At 39.8% G+C, this 17,349-nt stretch overlaps 1 protein-coding gene across 1 annotated transcript in view; it reads left to right on the top strand.

The window, feature by feature from the left end:
• The window catches only part of TOP1 (DNA topoisomerase I), an 89,502-nt gene that overhangs the window by 17,990 nt on the left and 54,163 nt on the right, over nucleotides 1-17,349 (top strand). The window contains exon 3 of the mRNA XM_034641620.1: nucleotides 14,748-14,850. Within this exon, the coding sequence (XP_034497511.1) occupies nucleotides 14,748-14,850 (103 nt within the window). The remainder of the gene's footprint in view (nucleotides 1-14,747; nucleotides 14,851-17,349) is intronic.

The raw sequence follows: 17,349 nt of genomic DNA, 5'->3' as shown, positions 1-17,349 counted from the left end.
GTGAGCATGCTTCTTCCTCTCCCACTCCCCCTGCTTGTGTTCCCTCTCTCGCTGGCTGTCTCTATCTCTGTCAAATAAATAAATAAAATCTTTAAAATAAATAAATAAATAAATAAAGGTTATTTCACGACACAGGAAAATTATATGAAACTCAAATTTCACTGCCCATAACTAAAATTTTATTGCAGTGTAGCCATGCTCATTCCTTTACATATCATCTGTGGCTGCTTTTGTGCTACAGTGGCTGTTGAGTTCCTGCTGCAAAAATCGAATGGGCTGTAAAGCCTAAACCACTTACTACCTGTCCCTTTACAGAAATATGTTGCTGACCCTTGGATTGGTGAGTAGGGCCAGTTGCTCACCTGACTGAGTGGCACTTGTATGTGTCACAGGAAGCTCACAAGACTCTGTTCATATTACTTGGTAGCCTGTATCTCCCAAAGGAATCTCTGTAAGCCAAGTGTCAAAAGTCTACTGTGAGCTTGCAATTTCATTAAGTCTTAATCCATTTTTTTCTTACTCATTTTCCCAACAGAGTCCTACTAGCTGGACTCAAGTTACCTTTCTCTAAGCATGGCTCTGCCCACTATTGTCCAAACAACAGAGAAAATTTATACTCTAAAGAACTTGACTACCCTACTCCTTATCTAAGCTGTGTTACCCCTTATGTAGTTCTTCCTTCTTCCTCTCAAACAGGGGCTGTTAGAGTAGCAGGTGAAAATAACCTCTTTACTTCCTCAATTGTAGAGACTCAGTATTCTCAGCTGTACAAAATAAATAAAGTCCCCAGGGACTGACTCAGCACCTTGTGCCTGCCTTTTAAAGGAATGGAGACCCAATTGAAATAGAAAGTGGAAATAAAATCAGTAGCATGTCCATTATTGCAGGTGGCTGGTATTTGGTATTAATTGCTCAAAGGACCAAGAAACAACAAGGCAGAGTTTTTCAAACTATGATTCTGGACAGTATAGATTATAGTCACCTGGAGAGTTTGTGTTAAAGTATACATATCTGGGGATGATCTAAGTCCCAGGTGTCAGGAAAATTTAAGAACCACTGGTCTCAAGCATTTAAATTTTTTCTTTTTACCTTAATCTGTTTCACATTTGAACTAGGAAGGGAATCCTCAAGCAAACTCCCCACTGAGCTCAGAACCTAAGGTGGGGCTCAATTCAGGGCTCGATCTCAGGACCCCGAATCGGATTCTCAGGAATCTGAAGCCGACTGAGGGTGGAGCCCAACGCAAGGCTCGATCCCACAATGTTGAGATCATTTCTTGAGCTGAAACCAAGAGCCAGACGTTTAACTGACTGAGCCACTCGGGCACCCCTGAATAAAACAATTTTTAGAGGTCATAGGATTCTTTTGACTAGAAGTGTAGGCGTCAGTAGAGGTCATTTTGCAGATTGGAAAACAGACCAGAGCAGAGAAATAAATTAAGGACCCCATTAGGACACTGCATAAAAGACTCAGAATTGCTCTAAGGAATTGACTTTTAAAAATATGTCGTTTAGTTCTGGCATAATAATATAACAGTGAGCAGTCTGTTCTGGACCCTAATTGTGTCTACAAACTATAGCTCAGAAGACCTTATATTTAATTAGGTAACATATATTTTTTTGAAGACAATTTGGTGGTCCCATCACTGAAATATGAGTTCTTTTTAAAAATTTTAATGTAATTCATTAGTGCCTGGGAATGAGAACCAGAGGAAGGGAGGAAGATGAACTTGAATTTAAGGAGCATAATGGAAGGAATAGGATGGGAGAGAAGGTTGTAAAATAAGTTAAAATAGGGTGCATAGACAGGAAGAGGCTGAAAAGACAGATTAAGGTAATTGTAGTGTTGTAAAAGCATAAAAGAAGTCCAAGAAATTTAAATGCGGAAGTTGACTGACTGGAAGAGAAAACATCCTCTGACCATTTAACCCTTTTTTGTGTGTGTGGGACTGAGCCCTAAAGCAAACCAGTTGGCTGTCTTTTCATGACAAGGTCCTTAAAGACAATGTCTGGTCACTACTCTCACAGAGTTGCTGATGTTTAAGAACCATGGTGGGTTCTCTTAAGGATTTTTAAGTCAATCTGTAGTATTTCTTCTGAACATGTAGACACTTGGAAAAATGTTGTGACAGTTTTTAAAAATTAGAAATTGTGTTGCACAGCTGATGAAAATTCTGGGCTTCTGCCTTTGAGCAATTGTTTTTCTAATGCAGTGTACTTCTAAGTTTCTGATGAAGTTTTTACCAAGCAGTTGGTAAAATAGCAATTTGCAAAATAATTGGCAAGTTTCATTTGATTAAATTCGACCCTTTTACTTGGCCTCCATAGTTTATTATGAAGTTCTTCTCTAGCTGCAACATATTAAAGTCTGATCCTGGAACTTCACAGAGCTGACTCCAGGGAAACTCGGGCTGTTAGGGAGACCCTTTTGCCTCTTCCCTTTCCACAGTTACTCATTTAATACCTGCTGCTGTTGGGAAGGGTTAGGGTGTTTATTATGCCCTTTATGGAACTTTATGAGGGCAGAGACTTGGTATTGTTCACTGCTGTATTCCCACACCTAGAACAATACCTGACACAGAGTTGACAGTCAATAAATATTTGAATGAATGAATATTATGAACCCCAACTTCCTTGAGGGAAGAAGAAATACACTTCCATCTGCCATCTTCTCAGCTGGAGCTGGTTTTTGTTTTATCAGCTTGAGAGGACTAGCCCTTAAAAGAGGAACCCCATTAGGGTCAATAATAAATGAGTCTGTGACAAGAGGTCTTATTTATATATAGTACACATTCGGGGAGAACAAATGATAATTTCGACTTTAAAAATTGGAAATGTTACTAGTCCCTTCCCTCATTCTTGATTTTCTTTAGAACTGAATCCTCCCAGCGTTTTTCTTGTAAATTCCAGAGCTCTTTGAGCTTGTAGCCGAACACCATCTGTCCTGCTTACTTTGAAAGGCTACTAACTATGACCTGGAATTTTGGAAATGTGCTCATTGAGAATCTCTATAAAATAGTGATAAGGACTCTTCTGTGGGCTACAGACTGAAATCGGCCGCCATTAGGATGGATCACGGTTTCCTAGATTGAAACCGATCACAACTGGTAAAGTCCAAATTTAGACAGCTGTGGTGGGGGAGATGAAGGGTAGAATTCTTGCACCCCTCAATCAGTTTCCCTTCCAGCGGGCTTTTAGGCTTCCTAACTGCTTTTAGTTTGGCATTGAGTTCCTGGGGAGATTCACACACCCCTGATACTGACCACACTCCCAAATGCCAGTCTTTATCACCAAAACCAGCTTGTTATCTGTCCTAGACAAAAACAGTCTTTAAAGTGTGAGAACATACTGGGCATAGAGTGTTAAGTAGAAGTGTTGATTCTGTTCAGACTCCAGCTTCTGGGGATGTGGTATCCATGGGTTTGAAAGTCAGAGAGTAAGGAGAAGATGCAAGGATTTATCCCAGTAAATGTGATTTAATAAATGAGCAGCAGGTGATGAGTATATTCCTTAGAAATTAATTTCTTCACCCAGCGCTTTCACCCAAATGGTTCCCGTGCTCACCTTCCTAATGCAATGGTTGTGTATTTTTTTTTAAGTTTTTATTTTTATTTATTCGACAGAGATAGAGACAGCCAGGGAGAGAGGGAACACAAGCAGGGGGAGTGGGAGAGGAAGAAGCAGGCTCATAGCGGAGGAGCCTGACGTGGGGCTCGATCCCATAACGCTCTGGATCACGCCCTGAGCCGAAGGCAGACGCTCAAGTGCTGTGCCACCCAGGCGCCCCATGGTTGTGTATTTCTGTGTCAAAGATGAGCAGAGGTTATCTTTGACAAAGTTGCCTCCTTGGGGAGGGCAGGCAGCTTTTGGTGGATAACTATTCCTTACCCCCATCCTTCATACACTTGATGAGTATCTTTGGAGGAGAAGCCCATCATATTATACAGCTGTTTTAAGTCTCAAAACTTGTTGTCAGAGGTCACTGTAAATGACGTCTGGCTCAAAACATGGCACAGAGCTCTTCTTTTATACCAGAAAATTCTCTGCTTTTGTTTACAAGGAAGCAGAGGATTCTTCTCTTCTGCCCTGATCTGATTAATAGTTTGGTGTAGTGGCAGAATGCTTTAGGATCATGGAATAGTTGATAAAATGATCAGTAATCTTTGCCAATTCCATAGCTTCTTCTCTAAGTGTAAATGTTTATGCTGGGGTTGAATAACAATTGCATTAGAGACCGTGCTTGGCAGTACTGTAAGCCACCTTGATTGCAGCTAAACTAATGCAAATGTTTCTATGGGAGTGGTGTTAACTGGTGTTATCAGTGCATCCCTTAAAACTTGTAGGTAGGTTTTTTTAGGCTTCTGGGTATAGGATTGTTAGAGCAAGCCAGTTGCATTTATTCTTAAGTGCTTTTCTTTCCTGTATCTGTAGACAGGTAAGAAAATCAGATAGCCTTTTATTCATCATTGGCTTGTTGGGCAAGGTGAATTGGCATGGTTGCTGCCTTAAATGCATGTATAGAACCTGAACTCTTAGTTATTTGGAATGATTGGGTAGGCTTGATTTAGTTCTACGTAAGTTAATCATGAAGAGGGTTCAGTAATAGTTGTACTTTATTGACAGTTTGTAATTTTGTGGAGATTAGCCAGGAATTCCATTACAACCATACACAAGGATTTTGACTGCCTTTTGAAAGAAAATTCCTTAGGGTCACTTAAATATTCTGAGCCCCAGTTTCTTCATCCATAAGAGAGGTGAGTTTACTGAGGTCACAGGTATCTAAGTTGATGAACAGAGATTTGAAGCTCTAAATCAGTGACTTGTGCTGCCTTCTTATAGACCCAGTAGTTAAGGGACTTTTACCCAGGGTCATACAGTAAGTGAACAAGGACTCGAATCAGGTATTTTTCACTCTGTTGTTCCAGCTTCTTTCAGAAGTCTTTTCCAGCATTCTGTGCTACTCTGTAATGTCTGTAATTGGCATTAGGGTTTAGCCGTGATCTTTTGTGCTAACTGCATCATTCTTGAACATATTTTTTTATTTTTATTTTTTAAAGATTTTATTTATCTGAGAGAGAGCGAGCACGCAGGCGAGAGAGCATGAGCAGGGGAGAGGGGGAGAGGGAGAGGGAGAAGCGGACTCCCCGTCGAGCAGGGAGCCTGATGCAGGGCTTGATCCCAGGACCCCATGATTATGACCCAAACCGAAGCAGCCACTTGACCGACGGAGCCACCCAGGCGCCCCCATTCTTTAACATATTTAACAAAGTGTTTTGGTTTTTTTTTTCATATACTCTGTGTATGTATCTGGTTTCCCTGGTGGGGAGTGAACCCTTCATCTTATGCCTGGTTTGACACTGATTTGGCTACTTAGAGCTGACTCTGTACCTGGTTTCCAAACCTGCAGCTTCATTGTGAGCCTGGGATTAGGCTAGCTTTTAGGGAGTTTATAACAGTTGGATTGAGTTTTGCTGGATTTATTTGATACTGAAGTTTCTTACTCCTAGGTGTTTTGTTTCCCTTCTATCTAAGTTGAGGATTAGGACTCTAAAGCTACAAGAAGTAGGAGTGCATCTATAGCCTTTTTTGAGAAACTGCTTTTGGGACACATGGCTTTCGAGAGGCAAATTAAATATAATGCTGGGATCTTTTTTTTTTTTCCTTTCTTTCTTAGATTTATTCATTTGACAGAGCACAAGCAGGGGGAGCAGCAGGCAGAGGGATCAAGCTGGGCAGGGAGCCTGCTTTGGGGCTTGATCCCAGGACCCCGAGATCATGATCTGAGCTGAAGGCAGACACTTAATTAACTGAGCCATCCGGGCACCTCAGGATCTAATTATTTATTTATTTATTTATTTTTTTTAAAGATTTTATTTATTTATTTGACAGAGATAGAGACAGCCAGTGAGAGAGGGAACACAAGCAGGGAGTGGGAGAGGAAGAAGCAGGCTCCCAGCAGAGGAGCCTGACGTGGGGCTCGATCCCGTAACGCCGGGATCACGCCCTGAGCCGAAGGCAGACACTTAACCGCTGTGCCACCCAGGCGCCCCAGGATCTAATTTTTTAATATGCCCCTTGCAAGAATCTAGTCTACCATTTCCTAGCTGGCAGAAAGTGTATCTCAGTTAATTTTGCTCAATCATGAGATGGTGAAATTTTCAGAAAAAAAAAATCAAAAATAGTAATTGACAGTTGACTTTAATTGCCCATCTGCCAAGAATGCCCTCTCCCACTTTGCTAATTCCTTCTTCGCCTTTGGTAAGACTTAGCTTAAACACTACTTCCTTCAGGGAGCCTGTGTTTACTCCTCGCTGCCCTCTTGGACCTGGGTGCTTTATTTCTTCTCATTTTCGGGTGGAATCAGGCTGTTTCCCCTCATCGTTTTACTTTTTACTTTACAAAAAGAGGCATTAAGCTTAGGTTCAGTTATTTTTACTCTTAAGACTCTTTTCAAAATGTCCATAAATTAAGTAATTCTGCTTTACTATCCTTTCGGAAAAATAGCAGGAGGGNAAATTAAGTAATTCTGCTTTACTATCCTTTCGGAAAAATAGCAGGAGGGCACAAAAGTAGAAAATTCTGCCCTTGTATAAGAAATGAAGGTCCTGACACCTATATGTTTCATGAATAGACATTTGGGGAAATGTCTATTACCTTTATAAAAGGTGTGTGTAGTTTCTGAATACAGGAGTGTCGTGATGCAATGAAAATCGTTACTTTAATGTTAATCATTTGACGTTTGAGATTTTGGGGTTAGGAAAGGAATTTTAATCCATTTCAGCAAGTCTCAAATTCAGAAAGGTTTCTTCTCTGTTGACTTAATTTTTCTCTGCCTTCACGTATGCATAGAGCAGCATAAATTTTCTGCCTTGGAAGTGTATCTTCCTACGTATGGATTGCTGGGTCATCAAAAGAGATTGTGTTTGTTAGTTTGTTAGACACTGCCAAATTCCCCCTCCACAGGGGTTATATGAACTATATGAATGTTTTCAGTTTGTTGAGAGAAGCAAAAATGTGTCTCAGATTTGAAACTGGCACCACCCAGAGTTGTGGAAACCAGAGATGACCCATGAAGCATACTACCTCACACAGTATGCACTACTAAGTGCTGTTACTCTTGTCTTTTGTGAAATGGTGCTATTTCCTTATCATAAGAGTGGTAAGAAAATTGAGTAAAACAGCGTTTCTAAGTACTCTAGCATGGTTCTAGCACATAAATTAGTGCCCCTTTTCTCTTGAGTGCCTTGGGCCATGGTTGTTTGGCTTTATATCGTAATTACCCTACTGGATTGTCAGCTCTGTGAGGGTTGAGTTCACGTCTGATGAGTCTTTAGCAGGGCACTTTGGATTTAAGAAGATACGAAAAACAGTTGTAAACTGAATTAACCCTAAGAATGTAATTCTGAATCCAGTAGTAAAAGATTTCCTTTTCTTTTGCACATTAACCATCAAGTCCTTATGTTATGCTAGCCAGCAGTTTTTCCTGAGAATATGTCCTGAGAAAACACAGATGCTTTCTTTCCTCTTTTGTCATTTGGAAGTCTCTTTACTTAAAATCTTTATTAACCTCAAGGAACACATTAGATAAGAATAACAAAAGATGTTCCTATTCTAGCTATTCATTTACCTACTTATCCTTATGGAGTAACTTCAATTAAGTCAGAGTGAGAGGAATTCGTTGTTATATGTCTTCTGTTTTCTTAGGGCTGCCTTATTTCAGGGGTCTTCTCCCATGTCTTCATCTCAAATTTTTTAATGCATGGATTTGGAACAGTTGTTGTCAGGTTATTAGGTGACCTGAATTCACAACGAATGAGGTTTTCTGGTGATTTTATATGCAGTAGTTTGCATCTTTCATTTCTAATCTATCAGTCAAGTTCAACACAGTTCTTTTTGACTTAACAGATGCTTGAAGTGGCAAGATCCTTTCTCCAAAACATTTTTTTTTTTTTTAAAGATTTTATCCATTTATTTGACAGAGATAGAGACAGCCAGCGAGAGAGGGAACACAAGCAGGGGGAGTGGGAGAGGAAGAAGCAGGCTCACAGCAGAGGAGCCTGACGTGGGGCTCGATCCCATAACGCTGGAATCACGCCCTGAGCCGAAGGCAGACGCTTAACCGCTGTGCCACCCAGGCGCCCCTCTCCAAAACATTTTAACAGTCTATTCTTAGATGAATTCCAGTTAAGGGGAAAGGGTACATACTTACTTGAAGTAATCTTTAAGGCCATTCATCTACTGTCTATAAATATTTTTACTGTGAGGGATATAGATCAGTTTGCTCTTATTGGCTTCACGTTCTCACTTACTGGCTTCTCTTTTGACCAGCATCTTTAGTCAGATGTTCTACGGTTGCCTTAACTGTACAATCTGTGACTTCAGTTAGCTTCATCATTTCTCTAGTCTTTTCCTCCTCTTCCCCATCTTTGTTCTGCACAGCTTTCCTGTGTCTGTGAAAGTACCTTGTTCCGCTAATCACTTGGACCCAAAGACTTTGAGTCGTCTTTGATTCTTCCTCTGAATTTATTTTTATACACAACCAGTTTATGGAGTTCCTGGAAGACTGCTTAAAAAACCGGTAGCTAGGGGTGCCTGGGTGGCTCAGTCGTGAAGCATCTGCCTTCTGGCTCAGGGTGTGATCCCAGGGTCCTGGGATCGAGCCCTGCATCGGGCTCCCTGCTCCACTGGGAGCCTGCTTCTTCCTCTCCCACTCCCCCTGCTTGTGTTCCNTGTTCCTATTCTAGCTATTCATTTACCTACTTATCCTTATGGAGTAACTTCAATTAAGTCAGAGTGAGAGGAATTCGTTGTTATATGTCTTCTGTTTTCTTAGGGCTGCCTTATTTCAGGGGTCTTCTCCCATGTCTTCATCTCAAATTTTTTAATGCATGGATTTGGAACAGTTGTTGTCAGGTTATTAGGTGACCTGAATTCACAACGAATGAGGTTTTCTGGTGATTTTATATGCAGTAGTTTGCATCTTTCATTTCTAATCTATCAGTCAAGTTCAACACAGTTCTTTTTGACTTAACAGATGCTTGAAGTGGCAAGATCCTTTCTCCAAAACATTTTTTTTTTTTTTAAAGATTTTATCCATTTATTTGACAGAGATAGAGACAGCCAGCGAGAGAGGGAGCACAAGCAGGGGGAGTGGGAGAGGAAGAAGCAGGCTCACAGCAGAGGAGCCTGACGTGGGGCTCGATCCCATAATGCTGGAATCACGCCCTGAGCCGAAGGCAGACGCTTAACCGCTGTGCCACCCAGGCGCCCCTCTCCAAAACATTTTAACAGTCTATTCTTAGATGAATTCCAGTTAAGGGGAAAGGGTACATACTTACTTGAAGTAATCTTTAAGGCCATTCATCTACTGTCTATAAATATTTTTACTGTGAGGGATATAGATCAGTTTGCTCTTATTGGCTTCACGTTCTCACTTACTGGCTTCTCTTTTGACCAGCATCTTTAGTCAGATGTTCTACGGTTGCCTTAACTGTACAATCTGTGACTTCAGTTAGCTTCATCATTTCTCTAGTCTTTTCCTCCTCTTCCCCATCTTTGTTCTGCACAGCTTTCCTGTGTCTGTGAAAGTACCTTGTTCCGCTAATCACTTGGACCCAAAGACTTTGAGTCGTCTTTGATTCTTCCTCTGAATTTATTTTTATACACAACCAGTTTATGGAGTTCCTGGAAGACTGCTTAAAAAACCGGTAGCTAGGGGTGCCTGGGTGGCTCAGTCGTGAAGCATCTGCCTTCTGGCTCAGGGTGTGATCCCAGGGTCCTGGGATCGAGCCCTGCATTCGGGCTCCCTGCTCCACTGGGAGCCTGCTTCTTCCTCTCCCACTCCCCCTGCTTGTGTTCCCTCTCTCACTGGCTCGCTCTGTCAAATAAAATTAAAAAACCCAAAAAACCAGTAGCTAGTTACTTTGCTTTTACCTTTCTACCCACATTGCCCTTCAATTAATCTTCCTTAAGTATGGCTTTTATTTTGTTCCATTTTTGCTTGAAGTGGCTCCCTGTCATCCTTAGAGTAGGAAACCTTGCTCTTGGGTTAATGTTATCTATCAAACTTTATCTTTCTCTTCCTGCTCCTTAACACAAATCCTGTCTTGGACTAAGCTAGTCTTTTCCTTGTTGTATCCTTATGTAATAAGAAAAAATAGGGATTGGAAGGGAAGAAGCTTAAAGATAGTGTTTAGCTTTTTGTTATTAAAAGCTTCAAATATGAACAGCCTTAGAGAGAGTAATATAATGAACTCCCTATATGTCTTATACCCCCACTTCTGCCCCACTTTTTGCCAATCTTGTTTTATCTTTCCCCATATCCCCCAGATTTTTTCTGGGGGGGCAGTTTCTGAGGATATTTTAAAGCAAATTCCGGACATCATTCACCTGGAAGTACTTCTGTATGCATCTGTAGAGGTTATTTCTCTATCAGTTTACCCTAGTGTAGATCATCTCTACATTTCTCTGTCAGTTGGTAATTTCATTTGTTTATATGCTGTTGGTGTTCTGTAGTCACCCCATTTTGTTTTACTTGTCATGTCTTCTTAGAGGACTGAGCCTGCTGTGGAGCTATACTATGGCCATTCAGATATTTGAAGTTGTGATATATTAAACTTTTTGGTACCTGTCACACCACACAGCACAGTTTGAGCATATGACAGACATGTACTACCTTCTTTTGAAATTAAGGGCACTTGGGATTCACATCTTTGACCTAGGTCTTATTTGTATCACTGGAATTACTCAGCTACAGCCTTAAGTTTCTTACCAGACATTTTGGTTTTGAGTTTTTAGATTAGCATTTGCTTTAAAAGACTTGGGGACCTGGCTCTAAAATCAGTTTTGAAATTCTGTGCCCTTCAAAAGAGAATGTTATTGGCAGACTAGGTATCTGAAACCTACCTGAAATTACTTTCAGTTCATCTTTTACTTATTAACCTTTTTCTTTAAGTTTAAATGCTTTTTAGTGAATTAAACTACCTTTTCCTTATATACACATGTAGTTGTCAAATCTTTGATAAATCTTGGTGATTTTTAAAAATAACTTATATATCGTAAAAGTGATTCATCATGGGAGAAAGGTTGGAAAACAAGGCAGAGTATACACACAAAATCTCAGTTTGCTCATAAATTTACCACCCACAGATAACTACTTTTAACATTTGGGTGTCTGTCTTCTAGTCTTTTTCATATTGTTTGTTTATGTGTTTGTTGAATTATGCATAGAGCAATTAAAAAAAATTATGTCCCTGCCATACTCTTGGGCCATAATAGCAGATCCTGATGTTCTGTTTCTTATTTGTTAAATCTGACCTATAAACAATTTCAAATAACACAGATTTCATTCCAGGTTGTAGAGATGGTGGCAATGTTTTGTTATTGTTATGGTTAAGTCCTTAGTTTGGGGCATATGTCATATGGGTATATATTACTGTCAAGTGAACAGGGGCCACCACCTTTGTGTATTGGATTGACTTAGCATTTTACAATTCTAGACTTGAGACTTTTAGAAGTTAGAGGATTCTCTATGCTACATGGAAGATTGGGTTTAAATCCTACTTTTTTTTTTTTCACACCATATGATTTTATTTTTCCCATCTCTGTGGGATGAGAATTTCTTAGAGCTAGGGACATGGTCATCAAATTTTTGTTTCCTTAGGGTCTGGCACAGAATAGATGCTTAGTGGATTATGTCAAATGTGACTTTTTTTTGCTGTGAGCCAGGAATGGGATGAGCACATACACTACCTGTACATTTTTATTAGTTATCTGTTGTTACACAAAACATGTTACCTCAAAGTTCACAGCTTAAAACAACAAACACTTGTTTTCTCATATGGTTTCTGTGAGCTAGAAATCCAGGAACAGCTTCGCTGGGTGATTTTGGCTTAGGGTCTGTCATGAGATTGCAGTTGTCCAAAGACTTTACCTGAAACTGGAGGACCTACTTCCAAGATGGTTTACTCATATGGCAGTTTCTCACCACATGGGCCTCTCCACTAGGGCTGCTTGAGTATCCTAACAGTATGGCACCTGGCTTCCCCCAGAGCAAGGAGAAAGATCCAGGGCCTTTTATGACCTGGTGGCAGAAGTCACATACTGACATTCCATCTTACCTTGTTTTTTTAGGAATGAGTTTCTAAGTCTAGCCTGTACTCAAAGAAAAGAAGAGTAGGCCATACATCTTGAACAGAGGAATATCAGAGTATCTGTTGGACTGTTAGATTTTAAAACCATCACACATGTGTTGGGTATATAAACTTCCAATTGATTCATATTCAACATTGGGGTGACCTCAGCTCAGTGAGCCACGTTTTTAATAGGCTCTTGGGATAATTCTGATACACAATAAATTTGAGAGTCACCAACATAAATACGTGGTTAAGAGATACCATGTTCATGGATCAAAAGACACAACAATGTTTTGATGTCATTTTTCTCCAAATTGTCCTATGAACACAAACTTCCCAGCTGGCTTTTCTTCTTCTTTTTGGAAATTGGCAAACTGAATCTAAAACTTCTATGAAATGCAGAAGACACAGAATAGCCAAAACAGTTTTGAAAAAGAACAAGACTAAAGTAGTCTTATAACCTGATTTCAGAACTAACTGTGAAGCTATAGTAATCAAAATAGTGTGCGTTGTGTATGGGTAGAATAGAGTCCAGAAATAGACTTGCAATAAATATGGCCACTCCATTTTCAGTAAATAGGCCAAAACAATTCAGTGGGGGAAAAGGGCCATCTTTTCAAAAAATGGTGCTACAACTGGACATCTTTATAAATTAAAAAAATGTACCCTATCCTTTACTTCTGTAAAACTCACAGTATTTTTTTGTGAACAAAAATTCATAATATATATATCTAACAAAAAATTGTAATTACAGTGTATAAAGAACTCTTACTAAATCAGTAATAAGACAAATATTTTAAAAATGAGCAAAAGATTCAGAGATATTTGATCAAAGAAGAGTGGCCAATAAGCAAATGGAAAGATGCCCGTTATTTAATTAGGAAACTGGATTAAAACAACAGTGAGATAGGGGCGCCTGGGTGGCACAGCGGTTAAGCGTCTGCCTTCGGCTCAGGGCGTGATCCCGGCGTCGTGGGTTCGAGCCCCACGTCAGGCTCCTCTGCTATGAGCCTGCTTCTTCCTCTCCCACTCCCCCTGCTTGTGTTCCCTCTCTCGCTAGCTGTCTCTCTGTCAAATAAATAAATAAAATATTAAAAAAACAAAAAACAAAAAAAAACAGTGAGATAGCACTACATACCTGCTAGAATGGCTAAAATTTAAAGATTGATAATACGAGGTTTTAGAGTATTTATAGCAGTTGGAAATCTAACCGCATTTTGGTGGGAATGTATCATAGTACAACCATTTTGGAAAACAGTTTGGCAGTTTTGTATAAAGTTAAAGTTACACTTACCAAATGACCCAGTGATTTCATTACTAGGTATGTACCAAAAAGAAATGAAAACATGTCTACACAAAGACTTGTATCTGAGTGTTCATAGCAGATTTATTCATAATAACCAATGCCTAGAAACGACTCAAATGTATGTCAACAAGTGAATGGATAAGTAAATTGCAGTATATCCATAACAGTGGGATTCTACTCAGCTGTAAAATCTTAACCAACTACTGATACATCCAGCAGCATGGATGAATGTCAAAAATAACATGCTAAGAAGTCAGACACAAGAGTGAATCCCGTAGGATTTCATTTATATAAAGCTTTGGGCATAATCTAATCTACGGTGCTAGCAAATTATTGGTTGCTTTGTGTGGGGGTGAAAAATTGGGATTGACTGGGGATGGCATAAGGGAAACTTTCTTGGGTGATGTATCTTTGAAATGTATATATTTTACTGCATAGAAATTATACTTTATTATAGTTGATTAAAAAACATATCTCTTAGGGTGCCTGGGTGGCTCAGTCCATTAGGCGTCTGCCTTCGGCTCAGGTCATGATCCCAGTGTCCTGGGATTGAGCCCTGCATCGGGCTCCCTGCTCAGCGGGGAGCCTGGTTCTCCCTCTCCCTCTGCTTGTGTTTGCTCACGTTCTCTCTCTGTCAAATAAATAATAAATAAAATCTTTTAAAAATAAATAAAAACATATCTTTTTAAAAAATATCTCGAGGTTTGGATTTTTCCAGAACTTACATAGATAACCATTTGACCTTGAGAGTCAGTGTTCAAGATTTATCCTTTTTTTTTTTAATTTTTTTTTTTTTTTAGATTTTTATTTATTTATTCATTTGACAGAGATAGAGACAGCCAGCGAGAGAGGGAACACAAGCAGGGGGAGTGGGAGAAAGAAGCAGGCTCATAGCAGAGGAGCCCTGATGTGGGGCTCGATCCCGGAACGCCGGGATCACGCCCTGAGCCGAAGGCAGACGCTTAACCGCTGTGCCACCCAGGTGCCCAAGATTTATCCTTTTGTATCATTTATGATTTAGTCTCAGTAGTACCAGATCTAGGGAGAAGAATGCTAAACTGTTGCTTCCTTTTACAGTAGAATTAATTCCCCTTTCCCCTTCATGTTTGTAACACTTGTCTTGGTTTTAGAGGCAGGGTAATGGAATGCCTTGTCTGAGTGGCTTTGTGAAACCTTTCCATCCAGTGGAATGTTCTCTTATGGCTACCTTGCCATTTGAGTCCTGTGCTTTTTGACCAGTTTGTCAAGGTAGGTGAGTAGGAGATAGCTCATGACTCCTCTTAACTGACTCATCTCTTACGGTTGCAGATTCTCATAAACACAAAGATAAACACAAAGATCGAGAACACCGGCACAAAGAGCACAAGAAAGACAAGGAGAAGGACCGAGAAAAGTCCAAACACAGCAACAGGTAAGGGTTAAACCAGCAAGTCCCTCATCATTTGGCAGTGGGTTGACTGGCTTGGCTCACCTGGAATAGGACTGAACTTGAGACACAGGTAAATAGCATGGATAGCAGAGTCTGTATTTGATTCCAGAGTTGCTAAGAGTATAAACTTGATAATTCAGGCCTTACTGGGGATGCTGTTGTTCAGAACAAGATGTACAAAGCAAGTATGATTAATTTTCTTTCAATATGTAGCTCATTAAAAATAAAATTGGTGGGGGGAGGTGCCTGGTGGCTCAGTAGCTTAAGCGTCTACCTTCAGCTCAGATCATGATCTCAGGGCTCCCTGTTCAGCAGGGATTCTGCTTTTCCTTCTCCCTCTGCTCTTCTCCCCACTCATGCTTTCTCACTCTCTCTCTCTCAAATAAATAAATAAATTTTTTTAAAAAAGTAAAATTTGGGGGGGGCCACCTGGGTGGCTCAGTTGGTTTAGGGTCTGATACTTGGTTTCATCTCAGGTCATGATTTCAGGATTGTGAGATCGAGCCCCGCTTTGGGCTCTGTGCTGGGCGTGGAGCCTGCTTAAGATTCTCTCTCTCCTTTCTCTGCCTGTCTCCCTCACAAAAAAATACATATATATAATTTTTAACTAAGTCAGCTATGGATTGATTGTAACATATGATATCCATAGAACTTGCCTTGAGAAAAGATGACTGGATTGGTGACTGGATATATGTATATATTTTTATTCTTTCTGTACTTTAACGGGTATAAATTAAAAATTCTTACCTTGGGCTTCTATGATCTTTGAGCTCCTAAAATCATAGGCAAAAGGTTGGGTATATGAGATTTTTCTGGAGAGAGCATTCTTAGTTTCATCAGATTATCAGAAGTGTTCAGCTCTCACAGAAGCCAATGACCACCAATATAAATGAAACTCAGTAGTGCTGCCCTGGGATTCAGGCCTCAGAAAGATGTTTTCTTCTTTGTTTTGCTCCCATTTTTTGCTGTAGGAAGCAAGTGGTTAAACCCAAAGACTTAGGGTATCTTTGGATATGGGACCCCTTGTTGAAAATAAGGACTTAATGCTTCCATTTTGAGTTAAAGGTGGTTGTTGGGGAGAATGCTATCTGTTATTCCTAGAGTGGCCTAAGTTTTGTTAAAAGGGAATGTAAAGATCAGTCTTGCATTTGAACAAGTGCCTCCAGCCTAGAGTCTCTTAGAACTGCTTCATTAGCTTGGCTTATTGTCTACAGACAAGTTAAAAGTGAGAATTGCTTTCTAAGTCTGTTCTTTTTATGAACCATTAAAAATTTTAAGATATTTCTAATGAATTCTTTTTATGAATAAGTCTTTGTGAATCATTAAAATAATCAGATTTTCTCTAGTGGGGACATTACTTTATGTATCATCTACCACTCCTGTGGTCTTTTTTCCCCTCACCACTCACTCATTTCTTACCACTCGATCATCTAGTTTCCATTTTCATTACTCTGGTGAATTTAATGCCAGTAGTTGAAACCAGTCTCAGTTCACATGTATCTTTTCTTCTCCAGTTTATAGTTCTTCAGCCCATATTCATATCTACCAAAGTAGATTTGAGAGTAAAGAATATTGCCAAGAATAAAGAAGTTCATTTCATAAAGATAAAAAGGAACCCGTTAGGAGGACATAACAATTATAAATGTTTATATACTAATATCAGAGCCTTAAAATACATGAAGTATAAACTGATAGAACTACAAAGAGAAATAGACAATTTATATTTACGGTCAAATTTTACTGCCTCTTTCTCAATTGACAGTATAAGCAGAGAGAAAATCATTACGATGCAGAAGACTTGAACATCACCAACTAACTTGTTTGGATGACATTTATAGAATATTCCACTCAGAACAGCAGAATACGGATTTTTGGCACATGGAACATTTGCCTCTCTACTCCATTTTCTGGGCCCAGCCCTCCTTAAAACCATTTCCCTTGCTTTTCATGCCTCTGTCCTTTTCCACCTTTCTGGCCACCTTTCTCATCTCCTCCTTCCAGTGCACATAGCAATTCTCTGTCGTTGGGTCTTTCTTTCTGCTACCTCTCTTGCCATTGACACTTCTCTCATATTCCATATCCAGTCTCGTGGAACTTCTCAGTTCCTCAGACACAACATGTTTTCTGATACCCCCAGGCCTTTAAACATGCTATTACTGGTTCTGGAGTACTCTGTTGCCCTCTTAATATCATCCTTTTTGTTGCAGCTTAGACTTGACTTCTTTCAGGTGTCCTTTCTGCCCACCCCCTCATTTTGAGTGCCACTTGTGTGTGTTCTCTGGCACCTTGAATATATTCTTATCATAGTAATTGTCAAGTTGCATTGGTGTTGTGATTATCTCTTTACTTCTCTGTATTCCTCTTTAGACTCTTAAGGTCTCTGAGAGCAGAGTTGAAGTCTGTTTCATTCATTTTACATTCTCAAGGCTTAGTATGGTATCTGGCAGATAGCTGGCACTTAACTAATCTATATGTATTAAA

This window comes from Ailuropoda melanoleuca, chromosome 13 (assembly GCF_002007445.2).
Source record: "Ailuropoda melanoleuca isolate Jingjing chromosome 13, ASM200744v2, whole genome shotgun sequence".
Lineage (NCBI taxonomy): Eukaryota > Metazoa > Chordata > Mammalia > Carnivora > Ursidae > Ailuropoda > Ailuropoda melanoleuca.
Note: the sequence above shows the minus strand (reverse complement) of the source record. Positions and strands in the feature narration are given on the sequence as shown.